Source organism: Callospermophilus lateralis, chromosome 1, assembly GCF_048772815.1.
Source record: "Callospermophilus lateralis isolate mCalLat2 chromosome 1, mCalLat2.hap1, whole genome shotgun sequence".
Lineage (NCBI taxonomy): Eukaryota > Metazoa > Chordata > Mammalia > Rodentia > Sciuridae > Callospermophilus > Callospermophilus lateralis.
Window position 1 is genome coordinate 215,143,062 of NC_135305.1, and position 23,810 is coordinate 215,166,871.

Genomic DNA, 23,810 nt, shown 5'->3' on the forward strand with positions numbered 1-23,810 from the left:
TAGCCCAGACACCAATAGTCTATATATAGCCTTAGTCAGTTCCCTTCTCTCTGGTCCTCTGTTGCCACATCTGTAAAATGGGCTAATGACAGCTCCTACCTTGTGTAGTGTTGTGAAGATCAGAACAAATGCTGCCTCCAACATGCACAGGAGAAGAACTCAGACAATAGGTAATATTTCTACTGAGGATCTGATACCCCAGTTCTGTCCCCTTCAGCCACTCATAAGGCTCTGGGAGAGCAGAGATCTTGGATGTACTCTTCCCATCCACCTGTGGGTCACCCTAACCATGAGCTGACTGTTAGTGAGTCCTGGGCCTTGAACAACCACCTGTGTCCCTGTCCCAAACTGGCTAGACTAGTTGGATACTTGCCCTGCCTGGCCAGCTCTTACCCCTGGACCACAGGGGTAGATGTCATATCCACATTATGCAACATATGTCAAGAACACGACACTTGGATAACATGTCAGTAACCTGCCACATGCTGATATATTTTGCATTTTTTTTTTCCTGGTGGTGCTAGGCATTGACCCAGGGGTACTTTTGAGACAGGGTTTTGGGGCTTGCTAAGTTGCAGACACTGGCCTCAAACTTGTGGTCCTCCTGCCTCAGCCTACAGAGTTGCTGGGATTATAGACATACCCCCACTGCACCCAGCTCAGAATCTTTTTTTTTTTTTTTTAATTGTTGTCTGGAAATGGAGCCCAGGGCCTCATACATATCAGGCAAGTACTGTACCACTGAGCGACATCCCCAGACCCTGCAGAGCAGAGAATTTGAATGAATGCAGGGCCCTGTCCTTAATGCTATAGGCTAAAGTAAGGGTTTCTCAACCTTGGCATCCAGTTGGGGCTGGATCATTCTTCGTGGTGGGAGGCTGTCCTGGGCGCTGTAGGACTTTTTAAGCAACATCCCTGGCCTTTACTGATTAGATGCCAGTAGTACCCTCTTAGCTTGTCAAAATGTAGACACACATTGCCAAGTGTCCTCTGGGGCTGGGGGTGGCGGTGGAGCAGATCCCCTCCATTTAAGAACCACTGGCCTAAGGCAACATGCTAAGAAACAGTTGATGGCACATACAGTGAAAGTACAATAAAATACATCAAAGGAGCTGGCAGTTAGCACCTAGTATGCACTAAGTGCTTTGGCTCAGTTAACTCATCCCTCACAGCAGCCTGTGAGATGGCTTTGTGTGAGGCACAGAGAAGCGAAGCCCGCAGTGCGGATCACACAACTCGAGGATGGCACAGCAGGGAATCGAACGTGCAAATTACTGCCTGCTGCCCTCGCTGAGGGGACCGCAGGTCACTACTGCGCATGTGAGGACCGGTGCCTGGGCCCAGCTCGCAGTCGGCGCCCCCTGGCGGCCCGGGAGGGGCGGGGCCTGTGGGGGGGTCCGGGCGGCGGTGACGTCACGCGCTGACTCACCGGGCCGAGCTCCCCGGCCGGCGACCGCTTGGCCATTTATAGAATCTGCGCTGCCTCTGAAGTCACGGTCCTGGCACGACGGGGGCGGGGTGGGGAGCTCTTGGCTCGCCCCCGACGGGGCAGTCCGGGGTCTCCCGAAAGGGCAGCCCTCCCTGAGTCTGTCCTCTCTCCGATTCTCGGTCTGTGACGCTGTACTTCTCGCCCTGATTCATCCCCGTCTCTGGGTCGCTGTTTGTCGGTCCTTCTGTGTCGCCAAGGTTTTTTTTTTTTTTTTTTCAGTCTCTGCCTTTGCCTCTCTCTCTGATGGCGCTGTGAATCGAATCGGCCTGGCTCACTGTCTCTGCCCTCCTGTCTCATCGCTCCCTCCATTCTCTCTCCATCTCTCCATCTCCGTTTTAGTTCCAGGGCTCCGACGCATTCTGTGTCTCTCTCTTGAGGTCGCTGTATGGTCTCTCTATCTGGAAGAGAGCGGTGGAGGCAGAGAGAAGGGGCTGACCCCAACCGGAGACCCCAACCCCGGAGACAGCTCCATCTCCAAGTGCCCACGTGCAGCCCCCCTGCCCAGCTCCCAGCTGGCATTTCCCAGGCTTCAACCCCTCCGTGCCTCAGCTTCTCATCTAAATGAGAAGTGTGGGATCTTGGAAGGAACAGTGTTTCCTTCCAAGTGTCAGTCCTGAAAGAAAAACCGGTGCCTCCCCTCTGCTTGAGTGAACGCCCCAAACCTTGAACACAGTTCATCTCTGTCCCTGTGTATCCTGGGAGACGGTTGAAATCCTATGCTGCATCTGCTTATGGTGGCAGCCCCTCTTTGCTGGCTCCCTTCTGGCCCAGCTTTTCCCTCCAGAAAACAGGTAGAGGCCATTGTTCCTAACGCTTCTGTTTGGGGGTACTCAGTTGGTACCAGACACTGCACCTGGCACAATCTCATTCAGTCCTCACCATAACCATAACCTGTTGAGAATGGAAACTCTCAGACCTATTCCATGGGTAAGGAAACTCAAGGCTCAGAGAGGTCAAGCCACTCTCCCAGGGTCACACTGCTTATACCCTTCCTTCCAGATGCTTCCATATTTCTAGAGTCCCCAAGTATGTTCCCACCCCCAGGGCCTTTGTGCTGGCAGTTCCTGCCACCTGGAACACATCTCTGCAAGATGTCTGTGTGGCCTCTTCCTCCCTTAATTCAGTCTGTGCTCAGATGTCACTTCTTCAAAAAGATCCTCCCTGAGCACCTAAAGCAATAACATGCCCCAAATCCCATACTGCCCACGAGAGGGTGGACAGGAGGGAGCTGTTCATTAAGTGTTTACATCTGGAAATGGGTGCTTTTTATCTTCTCAAAACTTTAATTTTGGGCTGGGACTGTAGCTAAGTGGTAAAGCACTTGCCTAACATGTGCAAAGCCCTAAATCCAATCCCCACCACTGAAAAACATTTTAATTAAAAAAATTGATTTATAAAAATAGCCATGCTGGGCTGGGGATGTGGCTCAAGTGGTAGCGCGCTCGCCTGGCATGAGTACGGCCCGGGTTCGATCCTCAGCACCACATACCAACAAAGATGTTGTGTCCACTGAGAACTAAAAAATAAATATTAAAAAAAATAAAAATAAAAATAGCCATGCCACTTTCTTCTGTTCCTGTCCTTTTTTCCCTTGCCCTCTCCTGACATCTTACACTTACATTTGCTTATTATTTATCTTATCCCATGAGAATGGAAACCCCAGCGGGACAGGGATTGCCTCAGCACCCAGAGCAGTACATACATACAGCAGGCACTCAAAACCTGCTCACTGGGGGCAGGGGCTATAGCTCAACAGTAGAGCATTCACTTAGCATGCACAAGACCCTGGGTTCAATCCCCAGTACCACAAAAACAAGAAAGAAGGAGGAGGAGGAGGAGAAGTAGAAGTCTCCTCTGCCAGGAAGCTCAGTGGCACACACCTGTAATTCCAGCAACTTGGAAGGCTGAGGCAGGAGGAAAATGAAATTCGAGGCTAACCTCGGCCACTTGGCAAGGCCCCATCTCAAAATTTAAAAAATAAAAATGAGGAGGGGCTAGGCATGTAGCTCAGTGGTAGAGCGCCCCTGGGTTCAATTCCCAGTACCCACCCCCCCACACACACACATATGAACACATAAAAAAAAAACACCTAAATAATAAAAGGGACTGGGAGTGCAGCTCTGTGATAGAACACCTCTAGGTTCAACCTCCAGTACTGCAGGGTTTAAAAAGGAGAAAAAATCTTGCTCATTGAATACATATGACTAAAGTGGGTGAGCAGGGACTGGAGCTCACGTCTGCCTGACATGTGGATGCCTAACCATACACAAGGAAAGGGTATGATTTCCCAGCACCTTCTGAATGGAGGTCAGTAGAGGTACGGGGATATTTTTTTACATTTTCACTTTTCCTCTGCCTAGAAGAGCAATTAGGGGAGTGGGCAGGGGGTGTGTGCCACAGGCTGTGATGGGGGCTATAAAAACCATTCTACAACTTGTCCAGCCTGGACGATCCCTTGTCCAACCTTGAGCTTTTGAATGAATTTTTTTTTTTTTTGGTAGAAAAAAACATCTGGTTGAATAAACTTAAAAAAAATTTTTTACTGGTGACTCTCAGACTGGCAAAATCAGAATATGTAGCACTAGGCAATGCAGGGATGTGGGCAGTTTATTGAGAGTTTTCAAAATGACAATTGTCCTTAACTTCTGAATCAGCATATCCTCTTTTAAAGAATATTATGAAGAAGTACAAATGTAGATATGAAGAACGAGAATATGTGCAAGAATATTTATCACAATGGCCTTATCACCCTGTGGGTCCATCAACAGGGGACAAAGGAGATAGACCAAGATGGATCCAGAATATGCAGTACTTTTTTTTTCAACTAAATGAAGTCATGGTGGCTCTGCATTTAAATGCAGGGGCTCTCAGTCAGTTGTGATGGCATACACCTGTAAGCCAAGCTACTCTGAAGGATTGCAAGTTAGAGGCCAGCTTGGCTGACTTGGTGAGACCCTGTCTCAAAATAAAATGGGCAGGGGAAGCTCAGTGGTAACTCAATGGCCGACCCCAGGACTGATGGGGGGTAGTACTCTAGATCCCTGGCTTACAAGTTTGAAGCCTGCTCTGCTGCTTCCTGGCTGTGTGACCTTGAACAGATGTCTTAACTTTTCTGCACATCCATTCCCTCCTCTAGAAAATGGGTATGTCAATAGTGCCTGTTCCCTAGGTTTTCTTTTTAAAAAAGACTTTCTGAGATAATTTTAGACTTATAGAGGAGCTGAAAAAATAGTATAGAGACTTCTCATTTACACTTCACCCAGCTGCTCCTAATGTTAACATCTTACATAATCATCATAAATTTACAAAAACTAAGAAATTGACTTTGCTACAATGGCTATATTTTCATTCGGATTTCTTCAGTTTTTCCTTTTCCACTTATGTCTCAAGATTCAAGCCAAGATCCCTCCTTGCATTTAATTGTCATGTGTCTTTAGATTCCTCGAATATGTGACAGTTCTTCGGTTTTTCAACGACCTTGACAGTTTCGGAAAGTACTGGTCGGTTATTTTGTCGACCCTCTCTTTGTTTGGTTTATGTCGATTAGATTGAAGTTTTGGCGTTGCTGGGAAGGATGCCAAAAAGATGACGATGTGCCCTAGTGCATCATACCAAGGGCTTCATGATGTCACGATGACTCACTGCTGGTGATATTAACCATGGTCAATTGGTTAAGATGATGTCTGCCAAGACCCTCCACCCTGAAGCTGCCGCTTTTCTGGGGTGTGTGTGTGTGTGTGTGTGTTTGTGTGTGTGTACACCAGGGGCGCTTTATCATTCAGCTACACCTTCAGTCCTTTTTATTTTTTGAGGCAGAGCTCGCTAAATTGCCCTGACTGGCCTCAAACGTGAGATCTTCCTGCCACAGCCTCCCCGTAGGTGGGATTACAGGCGTGTGCTGCCGCGCCCGGCGCTTTGCTAGGATGCTTCTGAGGACTGCATGCTAGAGTGTGCTTGGGTCTCACATGTAGTACAGTGTTCCGTGCTAATACGTATATAAAATAAGCAAACGTCTATGTTGAAATCGACTACTCTGGAAGCATAAATAAGAAAATAAGAGTCAAGACTGCCTCATGAGGCGGGACTTTGGGAACTCTGAAGCCCGCAGCCAGGAGACCCCATCACCGCCCACGTTCCAGCTCAATAGAATGAACTGCGCCTACGCGCAGCTGGACACATGGAATAGAAGGCAGTAGTGAGCCCAGCCGCTACCCGAGTGGGCTGTCATCTGGTCCCGGGAGGGGCGCGTAAGCCTTCTAGCCTGCAGCTGATTGGCTGCAGTTTCTCTAAGATTGGCCAATCACCGGAGCCCTGGTGAAGAGGGTGTGCTGCGTCTGCGCAAAGTTGTTGAGGCAGCTTATGGGTATCCTCGACCTCCCATCAGCTGTCTGAACAGAATAACTGAAAAACTGCAGAAATTGGTGTTTTATTTATTTATTTATTTTTGTACTGAGAATCGAACCCAGGGGCTCTTTGCCACTGAGCTGCACCACCCAGACCTTTTTATTTTTCATTTTGATACAGGCCTGAAGGGTGGCATTGAATTTGAGGTTCTCCAGTCTCCGCCTCTTCAGTCGCTGGGCTTACAGGTGCGCACTTCCTCGTCTGCCTCAGAAATGGGTTAGTGAGGACTGATAAACCCACTTGCCCAGGGCCATGGCTACTGCCAAGACTCTGTGTTGTGTGCTAATTCATCTGGGTTACTAACAGCCTAGAGCTGGGTGTCTCTGGGAGAGCACTGGAGACGCTCAATCTCACCTCAAGTCCTCACTGCCTCTAGGTCTTACCTAAAGGCGAACTCAGTGAGGCTTCCTTAAACCGCCTGGTTTCCAACAGTTACTCCCCCCCACCCCACCCCCACACCACCTCCTGTCTCTGCTTCATTTTTCTCTAAATTACTTATCATTTTAAAAGGGGCACTAGGGATGGAACTCAGGGCCTCCCAAATGTTAGGCAAGAACTTTACCACTGAGCTGCTCACCCAGACCTTAAAGTTGACTTTTAAAGACTATCAGGTATATGGAAAAGTGTATAAGCTATCACTTACCACTTTCTGCCTTTTTAAGATCAAAGTATTAAAGTAAAATGCACAAATCCTAATAGAGAGCTTGACAAATTTTTACATAACACACCTGTATAATCACTGCTAAGTTCAAACCATAAAATATTTATATATAATATAGGCCTTTTGTTTATTTCCTCCAATAGAATATCAACTCCCTAAGGTCAGGGATCTCTTTTTGCTCACTGCTGTTCCACACTTAGAGGCATTTAACATGATTATTGAGGGACTCTGAGCCTTCTTGTGGCAGCATGGGCCTGGCCTCAGGCTCCTTCCACCCTACACACACTTTGGCTCTGGGTCCAGGTGTGAGCAGGGTTGGGGGGAGCTCTTTCACATCTCTTTAGTCCCTTTTCATACTTTAGGGACAGAGGACTCCCTTACCCATTGCTGGGGATGTAGCTCAGTGGTAGAGCACCGCTGGCATCAATCCGCTCTGTGTGTGTGTGTGTGTGTGTGTGTGTGTGTGTCTGTGTGTGTGTGTCTGTGTGTGTGTTTAGAGAGGCATCAAAGTGATTCCAGCTCTGCAGACTCTATCCATGACCACAGCACACAGTACGGCCATTAGAGAATTTCAGAAGCTGTACTCAGGAACCAATGTGGACAGAAGAATAGGAGTTGGGCATTAGAGAGTGGGAGGGGAAGCTGGAGAGGACCAGGGAGGCCTCCACATGTCCCTGCGCCCAAGTCCCCAGGATTGACCAAGGGCTGCAAGGAGATAGAAGTGGGCACAGAAGCCAGCAAGGTAAAGCAGTCACCTCTGGGTCTGCAGAAAGATTAGGAAGACAGTGGTTAGGTGATTAGTCAGTGGTGCAGAAGAGAGTCTCAGGGCTTATTTTAAAGTCTCAAACAGAAGCAGAAGCAGCTAGAATCCCAACAGATAGGATGAAAATTAGAAACCTCCATCCACTCATTTATTCATTTTATTATTTTTCAGGGCCAAGGATTGAATGAGGGCTGCATTACACATGTTGCCACTGAGCTAAATTCCCAACCCCTCATTTATTCATTTTTATGACAATTACCTTGCCTAGCATGGAGGCTCTGGATTTGATCCCTAGCACCACACAAATAAAAAAATTCCTTCTTCTCAGAGTTTATGGTAAATAGTAAGCGCTGTGAAAAGAATATATTAGGATAATAAATAACTCCACTTATTGAGCACCAAGTATAAAGCAGGCACTATATTAATCCTGTATGTCCTTGTCTCCCTTTCACAACAGTTTCTTGAGATACTTTGTTATTCCCATTGCACAGAGGCAAAAACTGAGGCTCAGCAAGAGAAAGTCAGATGCTTGAGGACATACAGCTGGTAAGGGTCAGGAATGGGATTACAACCCAGTTCTTCTGGGCTCCAAAAGTAGAACAGCATAACCAAGCACACAATAGATGTCCAATGCATGTGGGTGGGTGAATGGGTGGAGATAGCATCTTCAGGGATCATTATATACCATAGTCACAGGCAAAGAGAGAAACTTCATGGCAATATGGACATGTGGTCCCTCTGTTGCAGAGAATCAGCACTAGGTCTGGAGGGAGGCAGGGGACAGAAGTGAGCAGGAGGTTGAATGAATAGGACCCCTAGGCCCACTCACCCAGCAGGAGTCCACCTATCATAGGGTAGGTAACCAAAAGCCTGAGCCATAGTTCAAGAGATGAGAAGACGGCTCACCAACCCCCACCCTAGAAAGCTTGAACCAGGATAGATGGGGGGCTGACACAGAGAGGCCAAGTTCCTCTATCTGTCTCTGCCTTGGCTGGTTGTAATCACCAATTTTCTTTCTTTCTTTCTTTCCTTTTTAATGCTTTTTAGTTGTCAATGGACCTTTATTTTATTTATTGATATGCGGTGCTAAGAATCAAACCCAATGCCTCATACATGCTAAGCAAGTGCTCTGCCACTAAGCCACAACCCCAGCCCACACATTTTCTTTTACTATAACAAAACACCTGAGGCTGGGTAACTTTATTTTATAAGGTTTTATTTAGCTCATAGTTCTGAAGGTTCAAGCACCCACATTTGGTGATGCCTTCTTGCTGGCAGAGTACCAAGTCACCTCAAGGCATCATGTGGCAAGAGACCGAGTTCACATGTGTCTTTTGGTCTTTCTTCCTCTTCTTTATTTATATTTTTATTATTTATTTACTTATTTATTATTTTTTGAGAAGAGGTCTTGCTGTGCTGCCCAAACTGGTCTCAAACTTACAATCCTCCTGCCTCAGTCTCCCGCCTAACTGGGGTCACAGGTGTGCACAAACCATTCCCAGCTCTCTACATCCTCTTATAAAGTCACCAATATTCAATCACGGGGTCCCTGTTCTGATGACCTTCTGTCATCTAATCACCTCCCAAAGGTCCCACTTTACCACCACAGTTGGATTGTTTCCACCCTCTTAATGCTTCAAAGTGGGGATAAAATGTCAACACAGGAGCCCTTCCCGGGCACACTCTAACCACACCCAATCACAGCACTGGGGCAGAAAGAGGCAGTGGGCCTACCCAAGGGGCTCCTGAGTCAGGCCAATCTTAGGTGAGAAATTTCCCCAAAGGGTTCCTTTTTCAGCTGGACATCCTCAACAGTGCCCAACCCTTGTTGATGGCTTCCCTCACCACAGGAGCACAGAGCAGGAGCTGGAGTGTGTCCGCTAGGACCTAGCTCACTCTTTTTTTTTTTTTAATATTTATTTTATTTCTTAGTTTTAGGTGGACACAATATCTTTATTTTACATTTATGTGATTCTGAGGATCGAGCCCAGTGCCTCATGCATGCTGGGCGAGCACTCCACCACTGAGCCACAACCCCAGCCCCCTAGCTCACTCTTAAAGGCTGAGGATGCTTGTCTCCACGGAGAGCAGGTGCCACCAGATGAGAGTACTGATGGCCAGGGGGAGCAAACCTGGGGAGGGGGCAGGGGCAAGTTAGGCCCCGCCCCTTACGGCATGACCCCCCGCTCTCCAGCCCCCAACCTTCTACTACCGGGACTCTGGCTCCTGGAGTTGCCTGGTTCCAGGGTACTTGCAGGAGCTTATTTGGTATAAGATGAAATCAGGGCCCAGAACTATAGGAGGAGGAGGCACCACAGGGAGGAACAGGAGGTGGTCATCCTCCTGTTGCCATGTCCACACCCCAGAATTCTTCTCTGCCCTACTGCCTGGCTTCTATAGCCAGTGAGGCAGATGCCAGCTGTACTATCTCAATATCACCATACTCCGAAGTGAGATTAGCTGGATATCAGGAGCAGAGGTGCAGATCGGGAGACTCAGACGGTATCTCTCACTTACGTTTAGGGTAGTCAGCCCTGTGTAGACCGTGGGGATCAGACAAACACACAGAGAGATCACATGGGCACTCAAAACACAGTCACAGGGCTGGGGATATGGCTAGGGGATAGAGGGCTTGCCTAGCACGTAGAGGGCCCTGGTTCCTCTCCCAGTAGCGAAATCCTACTAAAGCAGGGCGTGGTGGGAGGGCTGATGGGAAGACAACTTGAGTCCAGGAATTCTTGCCCAACATAGTGAGAAACTGTCTCAAAAACAAAAAACAACAAACAAAACAATAACAACAACAAAAACTCTGCCAAGTGTTTTGTAATTGTCCATTTCGTGGGTGAGGAAATCGAGGCACACATGGATTAAACACTGGCCCAGTCACGGCGCTACGTTATCAGTCTGTCTTCTTCACTAATGTCATCATCGAATCCGCAGATCCCAGAACGCACCTGGCATACAATAAGCGTTCAACGTTTGCTGAGTGAACGAAGGAATCCGCGTCTCTTCCACCTTTAATAATTCCTCTCCGCGTTTCAGGTGGGAGAACGAGGCTTCCCGCTGCCTCACAGAACTTCCAAGCGCAACACCCGCTTCCTTCCCGGCTCGGGCGCCCACTTAAAGGTTAGGGGCGTGGCCTGGCTTGTTATGAGGCGGGACCAACGTCTTTCCTCTTTCCTATTGGTGATTCTCCCTTAGTGGGCGGGGAACAGCTAAATCTGCTTTCTTGATTTGCTGTCTTTCCGGAGGACCGTGACCCGGAAGACTTCTGGGCCAACATGGCGGCGCCCAGCGGCGACTCGGAGCCGGCCGGGTGTCCTCGGCCTGCTGCCTGAGCAGGTAGGTCTAGCTTAGAAAGGCGAACCCGAACCATTGGGATGCCGGGCGTTCAGTTCCAGGCTTGGCAGCGCGGAAGGACATCGTCAGAGAGACCCGGCTGCAAGGCCAGGGCGCTATGACCTCTTGGGGTGCGGGGCGGGTACGTGCCGGGAAAGGTTGCAGTCCTGTGCCAGCTGCCTCACTTCCTAATCTTTGCAGATGGGATAGTTGACTCAGAAGTTAAGGCTCTCGCTCGAGGTCACACAGCAAGTTGTCATTGAGGCGGGAATTGGAATCTGCGTGTGGCTGTTTCTTCAAGGGACGCTGAATCCTGGCAGCCAGCCTCAGAGTTCAGGTTTGTAAAAACTTACCGCCTATTCCCCTTTAATTGATATTTGTTGGGCATTTACCATGTGCCAGGTACTGCCCTGGATGCTAGACACACAATAGTGAGCAGGACAGACAAAATCTCTCATTTCTTGGGGGAGCCAAACACCGAACAAGTTAGAAATAAAGAAACGAAATAGGTGAATTCAGATATTGCATTAATCAGAGTGATGAATAGAGACCTGAATGAACAACATGGGAGACCTGGAGGAAGAAAGTTCTAGGCAGAGGGAAGAGCAAGTGCAAAGACTCTGAGACTGTAGTAAACTTGGTTTGTTTCATAAACAACATAACTAGAACTGAGAGTAGTACGAGTTTTGTTTAAAGGGAAGACTCTGGCTGATTTTAAGTTTGAGATACCATTAAAAATTTAAAAATTTTAGGCGTAGAGCTCTGAATTTAGTTTATATTTTTAAAAGCTCTCTCTGCCCATAGAGGGAACTGACTGGAAGGTAGGAATGGGCAGGTATCTAGTAAAGAGAGCACATCTATTGGGGCATTGGCCTGCAGGTGAAAGAAATGCGCGCATTTGGTATGGATTTAGAAATAGTCAACAGGACTAGTTGATGGCTTAATTGGGGGAGTGAGGGTCATAGTAGACTTCGAAATGACTCCTAGGTTTGTGGTCTGAGTGACTAGGAATGGTGATACCATTGAATAGCATTCAGAGGAATAAGTTAAGCAGGGATATCAGTATGGGACACATTAAGTTTGGGATGGCTGGGTATGTGCCAGAGTGATAGTTGGGTAAGGAGGCTGGAAATGAATATTTGGGAGCCATAAGCACATACATCATCACTTCTCAAACTTTAACACACATAGGATATCTACATGTGAATGTTGTTAAAATGCAGATACTGATTCAGTAGGTCTGAGTTAGGGCCAGGATTTTGCATTTCTAATAAACTCCCAGATGATGCCAGTGCTGCCAGTCTCTGGAACACATTTTGAGAAACAAAGGTTTAGATTATTAATCTTAATTGCATGATAGAGTCATAGGGGTGCCTTAAAATTCTGATGCCTGGGCTCTACTTGCAGTTACTCTAACTTAATGTATCTGGGATATGACCTGGGCATAGGATTTTAAAAGCCCCCTAGATTATTCTAATATTAATCAAGTTTTGGGACCACTGGAGTTACATACAGGAAATATATAGAGAGAAGAGCGAATTGAATGACACCTCTGGGTAGCAGATAGATAAATCCAGAATGTGAGACTCTGTAGCCTCATTTTCAAAATGGACTCTAGTCCACCAGCATCGTCATCACTCAGAAGCTTATCAGATGTTCAGACTATGTCTCTACCTCAGACCTGCTGAATCAGAACCTGCATTTTAACAAGATCCCAGGGGATCTTTCTTGCATCTTCAAGTTTGCAAGCTCTACAGACTTCAGAGAAGGAAGCATGTCTTGCTGATTGGCAGAAAAACAGAGACCTGGGTGTCCTGAAGAGAACCAAAAATGTTAAAAGGGGATGGTGGGGGAGGGAACTTAACTGTGTCAGACACTTTTGAGAAATTAAGCAAGATGAGACCTGAGAAGTAGCCACATAGTGCTGGTAAGATGTTGAACACACAGGGGCCTTTACAAGACTGGTGTCATTGGAGTGATTGGGGCAGTAGCCAAGTTGGTAAGTAAGGCAGGAGATACAGTATGCAGACACCTCTTGGGAGAAATTTTGGTATAAGAGGAGTAAGAGGCTAGAGAGAGACTTTTGGTCAAGATGGCAGATGGTTGAGGCTATGGCTGTGGCTTAGTGGCAGAGTGCCTACCTTGCACATGTGAGGCACTGGGTTTGATTCTCAGCACCACATAAAAATAAACAAAATAAAGATACTAAAAAAAAAAAAAAAAAAGAAAGAAAGAAAAAAGATGGGAGATGGTGAGATAAGAATGATTCAAGGGGCTGGGGATGTGGCTCAAGCAGTAGCGCGCTCGCCTGGCATGCATGCGGCCCGGGTTCAATCCTCAGCACCACATACAAACAAAGATGTTGTGTCCGCTGAAAACTGAAAAATAAATATTTAAAAAAAAAAAAAAGAATGATTCAAATTCATTCTCTGAGGTTCTGATAGAAAATCTGGACACCATAACAAAATTATGAACCAATATCTCTTTATGAATATAGATGTTAAATTTCTCAATAAGCACTAGAACACATACAGAAAGAATTGTACATCATAACTAAGTAGAATTTATCTCAGAAATGGAGGGTTAATTTAACATCTGAAAATTAACTAATCTAACACACTATAGAAAACAATAAGAGACAAAAACCACTGGATTATCTCAATAGATGCAGGAAAAGTCTTTAACAAAATTCAATATCCTTTCTGACAAAAACATTCAACAAACTAGGAATAGAAAGGAAATTCCACAATACAATAAAGGTCATCTATGAACACATGTAGCTAACATCATACATCATGTTGAAAGATTGGCTATGGGGCTGGGGTTGTGGCTCACTGGGGTTGCAGATCACTCACCAGCACCACATAAAAATAAAATAAAGATATTGTGTCCATCCACAACTAAAAAATAAAATATTAAAAGATTGGCTGTGTTCCTTCAAAGATCAAAAGTAAGACAAGACTGTGTTTTCACCACTTCTGTACAATATTGTACAGGTGGTTCCAGCAGGGGTATGGGCAAGAAAAAGAAAAAGCATTCAGATTGGAAAGGAAGAGGTAAAACTATCTCTATTTGCAGATTACTTGATCTTATATATAGAAAACTCCAAGGAATTCAATGGTGAAACTTTAGAACTAATAAACAAATTCAGCAAGATAGCAGGATATGAGATAAAAACAAATTACAATGCAAAAAGAAAATTAAGAAAAATTCTTCCTTATACAATAGTGCTCTACCACTGAGCTATATCCCAGTCCTCCCTCCCTCCCTCCCTTCCTCCTCCTCCTCCTCCTCCTCCTCCTCTTCTTTTTCTTCTTCTTCGATAGGGATTGAACTAAGGGGTGTTTAACACTGAGCCACATCCCTAGCCCTCTTTACTTTTTATTTTTATTTATTTATTTATTTTGGTGCCAGGGATTGAATCCAGGGGCACTTAACCACTGAGTGACATCCCTAGCCCTTTTTAATTTAAAAAAAAATTTTATTATTATTGTTTAAAAACATTTTTAGTTGTAGAATGAATACAATGACTTAAATTTTTTATATGGTGCTGAGGATGGAACCTAGTGTCTCACACATGCTAGGCAAGTGCTCTACCACTGAGCCACAAACAGTGACAGCCTCCTTTTTTATTTTTTATTTTGAGTCAGGGTCTTGCTAAATTGCTTAGGGCTTTGCTAAATTGCTGAAGCTGGCTTTGAATTTGCAATACTCCTGCCTTAGCCTCCACAGTCACTGGGATTATAAGCCTGTGCCACCATGTCCAGCACCCTTTTTATTTTGAGACAGGGTCTTACCAAGTTGCCCAGCTGAGCTCAAACTTGGTGATTTTCCTGCCTCAGCCCCAAGTAGCTGGGATTACAGGTACTACTACAACCAGCAGAATAAAATTCCTAAGAATAATTTAACATGAAGCTAGGCATGGCATACTATTGTGTTCAGATGAATTTTAGACACTTTGAAGGGATTAGCTTTATAGTATGTGAATAAAAGTGTTTTTGAACAAAACAAAACATAATCAGAGCTCTGCCCCTTACCAAGTAAGACTAGATTTCAGTCACCACTGTATACAATGAATGCCTTCAGGGTAGGGGGTATAGCTCAATAGTAGAACATAGGCCTAGCATGCAAGGTCCTGGGTTCAATCCTCAGTACTGCAAAAAAAAAAAAAAAAAAAAAAGTCTGCCTTCAGAACATGTACCCTCTAAAGCCTCTTTTCACACTTTTTCCACTGTATGCTTATGACCCTATCACATTGTCACTGCCACTGATGTTACTGATGTCTGAAATACTTCAAGTTTATTTTTAGAGCAATTTAAGGCAACCATTAAGAAATGTGCTATTAGGGGCTGGGGCTGGAGTTCAGCAGTAGCATAGTTGCCTGGCTTGAGTAAGGCACTGAGCTCGATTCTCAGCACCTCACGTAAATAAGTAAAATAAAGGTCTATCAACAACTGAAAAAAAATTTAAAAAAGAAAAAAGGAAATGTGCTATTGAACTGGGCGGTGTGGTACCTGTAATCCCTGTGACTCTGGAGGCTGAGACAGTAGGATTGAAAGTTCAAGGCCGGGGTGGGGATGTAGCTTAAGGGGTAGTGCGCTCACCTGGCATGCGTGCAGCCTGGGTTCGATCCTCAGCACCACATACAAACAAAGATGTTGTGTCCACTGAAAACTAAAAAATAAATATTAAAAAAAAAAAAAAAAGAAAGAAAGAAAGTTCAAGGCCAGTCTCAGCAATTTAGTGAGGCCCTAAGCAACTGTCAAAACAAAATTTAAAGAAAAGGGCTAGGGATGTTGCTCAGTAGGAGAGTGCTTGCCTAGCATGGACACAATTATGAGGTCCTGGGCTCTGTCCCTGGCATTAGGAGAAAACAAGAAATACAGAAAAGTGGAGTCAGTGCCTTAGTTTAGACATGTGACCAGGATTGGTTTGGACCATAATCCCCAAAGGTACAATCCCAGATTGCCATAACCTGAAATGTTGAAGTTCAGAAAAGATCAAAATCCTTAAAGCCCAAAATTCAGAAAATATAATTGTGGAAAAAATAATTTTAAAAAAATCAAAAGAGGAGCTGAGGTGGTGGCTTATAGGTAGAGCACTTGCCCGAGGCACTGGGTTCGATCCTCAGCACCACATAAAAAATAAAATAAAGGTATTGTGTCCTCGTGTCCTCCTACAACTAAAAAATAAATGTTTAAAAAAAATCAAAAGAGCTGGGCACCATGGCACATGCTTATAATCTCAGTGACTCTAGAGGCTGAGTCAGGAGGATCACAAGTTTAAAACTAGCCTTAGCAACTTAGGCCCTAAGCAATTCATTGAGACCTTGTCTCAAAATAAAATACAAAAAAGGGCTGGGGTTGTGGCTCAGGGGTTAAGCACACTTGGGATCAATTCCCAGTTACCCCCCCCCGCCTCAAATCAAAAGACATTTATTTATACTTTTAGGGGATAGGGTTATAGAACATGGCTTAGCATGCCCATGTTGGATAGGCATGATTGGATCCTGATTGGATTCCTGCCCCCCCACCAAAAAAAGAGAGAGACATTTATTTGCTTTTATTATTGTTGTTGTGGTTTTTTTTTTAGCTACACATGACATTACAATGATCTTGACAATTCATACATTAGAATCATTTTTCTGATTGTACAGATTGCAGAATCACATTGGACATACAGTCACCTATATACATACAGCAATCATAATGTCTCTTCTATTCTGCTCTTGTATCACCCCTTCCTATTTCCTACCGTTGTTTTGCAGTACCAAATGGCCTATATCCACAGCCTCTTTCTTTCATTTATTCTTTTAATTTATTCTGACACAGGGTCTTGATAAGTTTCATATGCTGGTCTGGAATTTTTTTGTACCTATATCAGCCTCATGATTTACAGTGGTGTGGTACTTCACCCAGTATTTAAAAATTTTAAAAGGGATATATGAGCCAGGTGTGGTGGCATATGCTTGCAGTCCCGGCTACTTGTGAAGCTGAGATATGAGGATCACGTGAGTCTACAAGTTTCAGACCAGCCTGGGCAACATGATTCCCTGTCTCAAAAGTAAACACAAACAGGGCTGGGGTTGTGGCTCAGTGGTAGAGTGCTCGCCTAGCATGCATGAGGCACTGGGCTCGATTCTCAGCACCACATAAAAATAAAAAATAAAGATATTGTGTCCACCTAAAACTAAAAAATAATTAAGAAAAACAAACACAGATATTTGAAAAACAAAATGATAGAGCCACGTGTAATGCATGCTAAGCAGCTGCTCTACCACTGAGTTACAGCCCCAGCCCAGGCACACTACTACATGAAAACAGCAAAAGGCCAGGTACAGAACATGTAAATACAGTGTTCTCTCAGCTCGATGCCATGGCACACACCTGCAATCCCAGCCACTTGGAAGGTTGGGGCAGGAGGATTGCAAAGTCAAGTTCAGCCTCCTCAACTTATTAAGACCCTGTATCCAAAAAAAAAGATTAAAGGGCCTGGGATATACCTCAGTGGTAGAGCACCTGCCAGCACCATGGCACTGGGTTCAATCCCCCCTGGGTGAGAAGCACACTTTATAGACCTCTTTATGTAATAAAATAGGCAATAAATTTAAAAAAGAAGAAGAAGAAGAAGAAGAATGTTCCAGTAGTGAGGTGAGGGAACTGTTACACTAGCAAATTTGTGAAGATAGTGAAAGGTTTGGTGCAGCAGAACCTGGACCCCTGATTATAATAGTCACCCAAGTCCATTTTTTTAAAATATACTTTTTTTTTTTTTTGGTTGTTAAAGGACTGTTATTTTGTCTATTTATATAAGGTGCTGAGAATCAAACCTAGAGCCTCACACATACTAGGCTCTACCACTGAGCCACAACCCCAGCCCTTACCCAAGCCCATCTTCTGGATCAGAACACCATTTGAAGTCACAACAGGGTCATGGCAGGGCTGGTGAGGTAGCCATAGAGTCTGGAATATACCCTCTTGTTCTGTTAGTAGCTAGGCTGCCAGGCTGATGCATCTCTTGTGTCTTGGCCAGGTGGCTGTCCAACCGGCGGAGGTATGAGCTGGGTGCAAGCCATCCTTCTGGCCCGAGGCCTCTCAAGGGGCTGGAGAGGCATCTGTGGGGCTGCCTTCACTGGAGCCCCCTTCTTTCAGGTAACCAGCAGGTGGGCATTGCATCAGGATGGAGGGAGGAAGGCTTGGGACTTGCTTTTTTTAAAATTTGTTTTAGTTGTAAATGGACACATAACTTTATTTGTTTTTATTTTTATGTGGTACCAGGGATCAAACCCAGTGCCTCACGCATGCTAGGCAAGCGCTCTACCCCTGAGCCTGGGACAATCCCTGCCCCAGGACTTGCTTTTAACCCTTCTAAAATCTACTCAAAGGAGTCAGCTCTGGTTGGTCTGAGCTGGCCCTTCTGTGCTGAAGGCCCGTAAAAGGTCCCTAATTTATGTATGTATTTATTGGTGCTGAGAACAGAACCAGGGCCTTGCACATGCCAGACAAGTGTTCCACCATAAGCCCCCTAACTTATTTTAAGGGGTACTAGTCCATGTGGGCCAAGCCATTGACTTTGAAATTAAGGACATAGGAGCTAAGGAGAGTTGGGTGATAACTATGGGCAGCTCCTGCAAGCAGGTATAGAGATGGACACAGAAAATTGAACTTACTTCCTGTACCAAAGTGACCTGAAAGTAGAAGCATGTCAGTAGCCATAGGTCACAACAGCAATGATGGAAGGGTAAATGCTGCCTTGATGAGCAGTTGCCCAGCCTGGTCCTGTGCTCTCTGCTTCACTTCCAGCATCCCATTTGTGGGGTTTCCCCTTCACTGTGCATTCTAGTGTTTCCTTTCTGATTTGTGCCCTATGCCCATACCACCTGTAGTATTAATTGGCTGAAATTTCACTTTAAATGAGTGCCTTCTTTTTTTTTTTTTCTTTTTTGCAGTTTTGCAGTGCTTGAGATGCAACTAGAGCCTCACATGTTAGGCAAACGAGCGCTCTGACACTGAACAGATGGAGAATCACGCTCCATCCCTATTTTATTTATTTATTTATTTATGGTACCAGGGATTGAACTCAGAGGCACTTGACCACTGAGCCACATCCCCATCCCTTTTTTGTATTTTATTTAGAGACACGGCCTCACTGAGTTACTCAGCACCTTGCCATTGCTGAGGCTGGCTTTGAACTCCTGATACTCCTGTCTCAGCCTCCCAAGCTGCTGGGATTACAGGCATGCGCCAGGGCCCCTGGCTCCAGCTCCTATTTTACATCTGATTTAATCAGGATATGGGCTGGCTGTTGCGGGCAGCAGCAGAGTAGAGAGTGGAGAGCTGCAGTCTTCACTCTGTTGCTTTGCAGCCATGTGGTCCCAGGCATCCCACTTCATCTCCCCATTCCTCAGTTTCCTCATCTGTAAAATGAACATGAAAATGCTTCCTCTTGTGGACAGTTGTAAAGATTAAATGAGCCTCACATTTATAACCTGCTCAAGGACTGCATTGCTTGCTTAGTATTTGTGTGGCCCTGGGTTTGATCCTCAGCACTGCAAAAAGAAAAAAAAAAAGTTCATAAAAAATGGCTCAACAGTTCCTGGCAGGGAAGACTGTCAATATTGCGCCTCCATTGTGTTTTGTCACTCTGTATTGGTGTCTGATCTTGGGTTTGTAACCCACTACCGTATTCCTCAGAGACCCTCAAGATGCCAAGGGCCTCTCTCAGGAAAGAGATTACAGCAGCTGTCCTCTGTCCCCAGGTGCTCCCCCAGGCCTTGCGGGGCCTCCACTGTAGTACAACCACCCACAACTCTGAAATGTCACTGGTTCCTCATCCACCTGAGCCCCCGAAGAAGCCCATTAAGGCCCCGGCGCCCCATGAGGAGCTGTTTAGGCAGGAACCAGGTGGGGAGCGAGACAAAGCAAGCTTTGTGCGGGCTGTGCAGAATTTTGGGCAGTACAACGTGCGCAAGCGTGGCCACGTTGACTTCATCTACCTGGCCCTGCGTAAGATGCGGGAGTATGGCGTTGAACGGGATCTGACCGTCTACAACCTGCTCCTGGACATCTTCCCCAAAGAGGTCTTCCGGCCTCGCAGCATCATCCAGCGCATCTTCCTCCACTACCCTCGGCAGCAGGAGTGTGGGATTGCTGTCCTGGAGCAAATGGAGAATCACGGTGAGGCCTGGGCGCAGCTCAGGGTGGGGCAGTGGGTGACCCTCACAGCAGGCCCCCTCCTGCTCCAGTTCTTGGGCCCCTCCATCACTCCCTGGCTCCACTTCTTTCTCTCATCTTTTTTCTGCCTCCTCCTGTCTTTCCCTTTGATTTTGTTATCTGTCCCCTGACTTCAGTTTTCTATCTTCCTCTTCCCTTTCACTCCTCTCCCTCCCTCCCTGAGGTAATGTCTACATCTGCCTGGCACAGGAGTGATGCCGAACAAAGAGACAGAGTTTCTGCTGATCCAGATATTTGGACGCAAAAGCTACCCCATGCTCAAGTACCTGCGTATGCGGCTATGGCTCACCCGCTTCAAGAACATCAATCCCTTCCCTGTGCCCCGTGACCTGCCCCAGGACCCTGTGGACCTGGCTAAGCTGGGCCTGCGGCACATAGAACCTGACCTCAGTGCCAGGATCACAGTATACCAGGTATCTACTCCTGTCCACTCCAGCAACTCTTGCCCCTGGTTGGGTCACATTGTTGCTCCTGGTAATCCCCTCACCCACCTAAGTGACTGATTGCCTGGCTGAGCCCTCCAGTAGATTCCCATGGCCCTTACTCCTTACCACAGCTTGACCTCTTAGAATCCATTTGGCTGCTATAACAAAATATTGTAGATTGGATGCATCAGTTCATTTTCCTGTTGCTATAACAAAATACCTGAGCATGGGTGCTTTATAAAGAAAAAAGATGCTGGGCTTAATGGCACATGCCTGTAAACCTAGCAACTCAGGAGGCCAAGACAGGAGGGTTGCAAGTTTGAGGTCAACTTTAGCCAATTTTGCAAGATTCTAACTCAAAATAAAAAGGGCTAAGGATGTAGTTCTGAGGCAGAGCACCTCTGGGTTTAATTCCCTGTACCAGAAATAAAAAAGAAAAAGAGGTTTATTTAGCTTGCAGTTTCAGAAGCTGAAAATCCAAGATCAGGCAGCTCCCATCTGTTTGGCTTATGGTGGAAGCACACACAGAAGAAATCATACAGAAAGGCAGAGAAATTCAGGGGCCAGCCTCACTTATTTTTTAACAACCCACATTAAAGAGCACCAATCCAGACCTGGGTGGAAACCAATCTGTGATATCAGTCCTGCAAGAACTACATTCGGTCTTTTCCAAAGGGTGTTGCCTCCAGTGACCCCATGACCTCCCCCAAGGCCTCACCTGGTTTTGTTGGTTGTTTTTTGCAGTACTGGTGATTGGATCCTGGGCTTTGCAAAAGCTGGCAATTATTCTACCCCTGAGCTACATCCCTTTTAATTTTATTTTTTGAGACAGGGTAATCGCTAAGTTGCCCAGCTGGCCTCAAACTTGCCATCCTCTTCCTTCAGCCTTTGGAGTAGCTGGGATTTCAGGTGTGTGCCACCATGCCTGGTTGGGAGAGCATTTTATATACATATTCTATACCTCCCCTTTTGTTCTTTTTACTTAATGGTCTAACTGGGCTGGGGGGATATTTAGCTCCTTGGTAGAGAGACTCCCTTGCATGCACAGGGCCCTCCATTACATTCACAGCACCACTAAGTGGGGAAAATCACGACTGGGAGACATTGATCCATCTCAGCTCTTTATAACTTGAAAGGACATACAATATGCATTACAAATGTTGTTCAGACTGGTATTTTAGTCAAAGAATTGTGAATGTTGCAAAACATTGTTTTATTTTGTGTTTTTAAAATTATATTCAGGGTATAAACTTTGAAAAGATACAAAAGGGAGTTCCTTCTCACTTTGGAACACTGTCCTTTGTTTTTCATGTCTCCTTCTTGAGATATCTGAATGTGAATTATTTTTCTTTTTTTCCTTTTTTTGAGACACAGTTTCACTAAGTTGCTGAGGCTGGCTTTGATCTTATGCCTGGCTGTTTTTCTTTAATTCACCAGCCCTAAGCACTTGTTCCATGCCAGGCACTCAGTGTTTTAGTACCATCTGAAGAGCCATTATTGTCCTTGTTTTGCACTTAGGAGGAACGAAAGGCTGAGGTTATGCAGCTTGTGACAGAGCCAGGATTTTTAACATAAGTGGGCTGGCTCCAGGGTTCCCTTGCTGTGAAGGTCTTTGATGTTGGTGGCTCTGGCCCAATTGGATAGAAAGGAGGACAGAATTTTATTTATTTTTATGTGGTGCTGAGGATAGAACTCAGTGCCTCACATGTGCTAGGCAATTGCTCTAACAAAGCTACAACCCCAGTCCTGAGGATGGGTTTTTAGTGACATGTAAGAGACCCCATGGAGGAGTATTGGATTTGCTGACATCCCTTTCTTTCTCCTGGCCGCCTCTGTAGAGGCTGAGGGTCACAAGCTTCTACCCCGATTCTTTTTGCAGATGCCTTTGTCTGATGATTTGACAGGTACAGAAGATCCCATCCAGCCACACATCGTAGGTAAGGACCCAAGCATGGGAAAGCCAGGCCACTGACCTGTCCCAGCCACTTCTGGCTTCTACCAGGCCTGCTGGGTGGGCAGAGCTTCCCAGGACAGCAGGGTACATGTGTGTCCATACCAGGTATCCAGAGTCCCGATCAGCAAGCAGCTCTGGCCCACCATAACCCAGCACGGCCTATCTTCGTTGAGGGTCCCTTCTCCCTGTGGCTTCGCAGCAAGTGTGTGTATTACCACATCCTCAGAGCTGACTTGCTGCCCCCTGAAGAGAGGGTAAGAGTCTAAGCATGTACAGGGCATGAGTGGTGGGCTGGTAGAAAGGGAGGCTAGGCCTCCCTTACTAGATCCTGGGCCTCTGACCCTGCCTCTACCCTGCTTCTCGAGGTAGAAAGTGGAAGAGATTCCAGAGGAATGGAACCTCTACTACCCAATGCAGTTGGACCTGGACTATGCAAGAAGTGGCTGGGACGACTATGAATTTGACATTGATGAAGGTAAAAACTTGAGCATGGTAGAGTGCTTTCCTAGCATACACAAGGGCCTGTTCAATGGCCAACATCACATACACACAGAGACACATCTAAAAACACAGGACCCAACACAAGGTGAGGTGTGACTTCTGGAGTCCAAGGCTGAGAGACAGCCTATATACCCACTCTCTCATACATGTAATGTGCCCCTAGGGCTCTAGAACTGAGGCCACTCAGGCCTGTCATCCCTTGGTTTTTCCCTCCCTCCATGACAAATTTAAGGAGCACTTCTGTGCTAGTGACTGGTATTATCAGGACAGACCCAGTCCACGAGTCAATGGGGAGACAGGCAAGTTACATTTTGAGAAACTCAGGGAAGAAACATGCCACCCAGCCTCAAGTGGGGATTCAGGAAGGCTTCCTGGCAGAACCTGTAAGAAGTAGGAGGCATGGCCCACGTAATGAGTCTGTGTGAGGGACCACTTGTGCAAAGGTCTTCACCACAAAGTACTTCAAGAGGTATGGGTAGGGAGGCCGCTACATCCCACCGCTAACTCTGAGGGCCCTCTCTCCCAACAGTGGAAGAAGGACCCATCTTCGCCATGTGCATGGCAGGTGCTCACGACCAGGTTACACTAGCCAAGTGGATACAGGGCCTGCAGGAGACTAATCCAGCCTTGGCCCAGATTCCAGTGATCTTCCGCCTGGCAGGGTCCACAGGGGAGCTCTTGACATCTTCAGGGCTGGAAGAGCCACCCCGGCCCCTCTGCGAGGTCCAGGAGGAAGATGATCACCGGAAGCGACAGCAGCAGGGCCGGAGTTGAGTATGAGCGGGCAGTAGGGCACAGGCATAAGACTGGTGCGAAAGCACAAGATGACCTTTGAGTGTACAGCAAATAAAAGTTTTCCTGCTTGGGGCTGTCTTCCCTCCTTGGCTGTGAAGCAACCCCTCTTAAAGATCGCAAATGCTGGGGAGTCAGCGATGGGTCCCTCCCACTCGGCAGGCCTACAAGCTCTACTGCCAGGAACTTCACGCTCTCTAAGCGAAATTGAAAAGTAACGAAAAGAGGCGGGTAGAGAGAGCGCATGCG

The 23,810-nt window shown here is 46.2% G+C and overlaps 1 protein-coding gene across 2 annotated transcripts; it reads left to right on the forward strand.

Annotated features, from left to right (window-relative positions):
* The first annotated feature begins 10,570 nt into the window (after nt 1-10,570).
* Nucleotides 10,571-23,633, forward strand: Ecsit (ECSIT signaling integrator). Of its 2 annotated transcripts, XM_076848260.2 has the most exons (9): nt 10,571-10,659; nt 10,858-10,993; nt 17,689-17,807; nt 19,415-19,832; nt 20,079-20,302; nt 22,194-22,251; nt 22,374-22,522; nt 22,638-22,743; nt 23,299-23,633. In XM_076848260.2, exons 3-9 carry the CDS (start codon nt 17,712-17,714, stop codon nt 23,541-23,543), a joined length of 1,296 nt encoding a protein of 431 aa, XP_076704375.1. In that variant the 5' UTR covers nt 10,571-10,659; nt 10,858-10,993; nt 17,689-17,711; the 3' UTR covers nt 23,544-23,633. The 2 variants fall into 2 exon arrangements, with proteins under 2 accessions (XP_076704375.1, XP_076704380.1); XM_076848265.2 differs by lacking the exon at nt 17,689-17,807.
* Nucleotides 23,634-23,810: the final 177 nt, after the last annotated feature.

Coding starts and splice junctions, on each gene's coding strand:
- Ecsit (XM_076848260.2), top strand. CDS start 17,712: ATGAGCTGGGTGCAAGCCATCCTTCTGGCCCGAGGCCTCTCAAGGGGC. Junction 17,808..19,414: donor CTGGAGCCCCCTTCTTTCAG/GTAACCAGCAGG, acceptor CTCTGTCCCCAG/GTGCTCCCCCAGGCCTTGCG. Junction 20,303..22,193: donor CCAGGATCACAGTATACCAG/GTATCTACTCCT, acceptor TTCTTTTTGCAG/ATGCCTTTGTCTGATGATTT.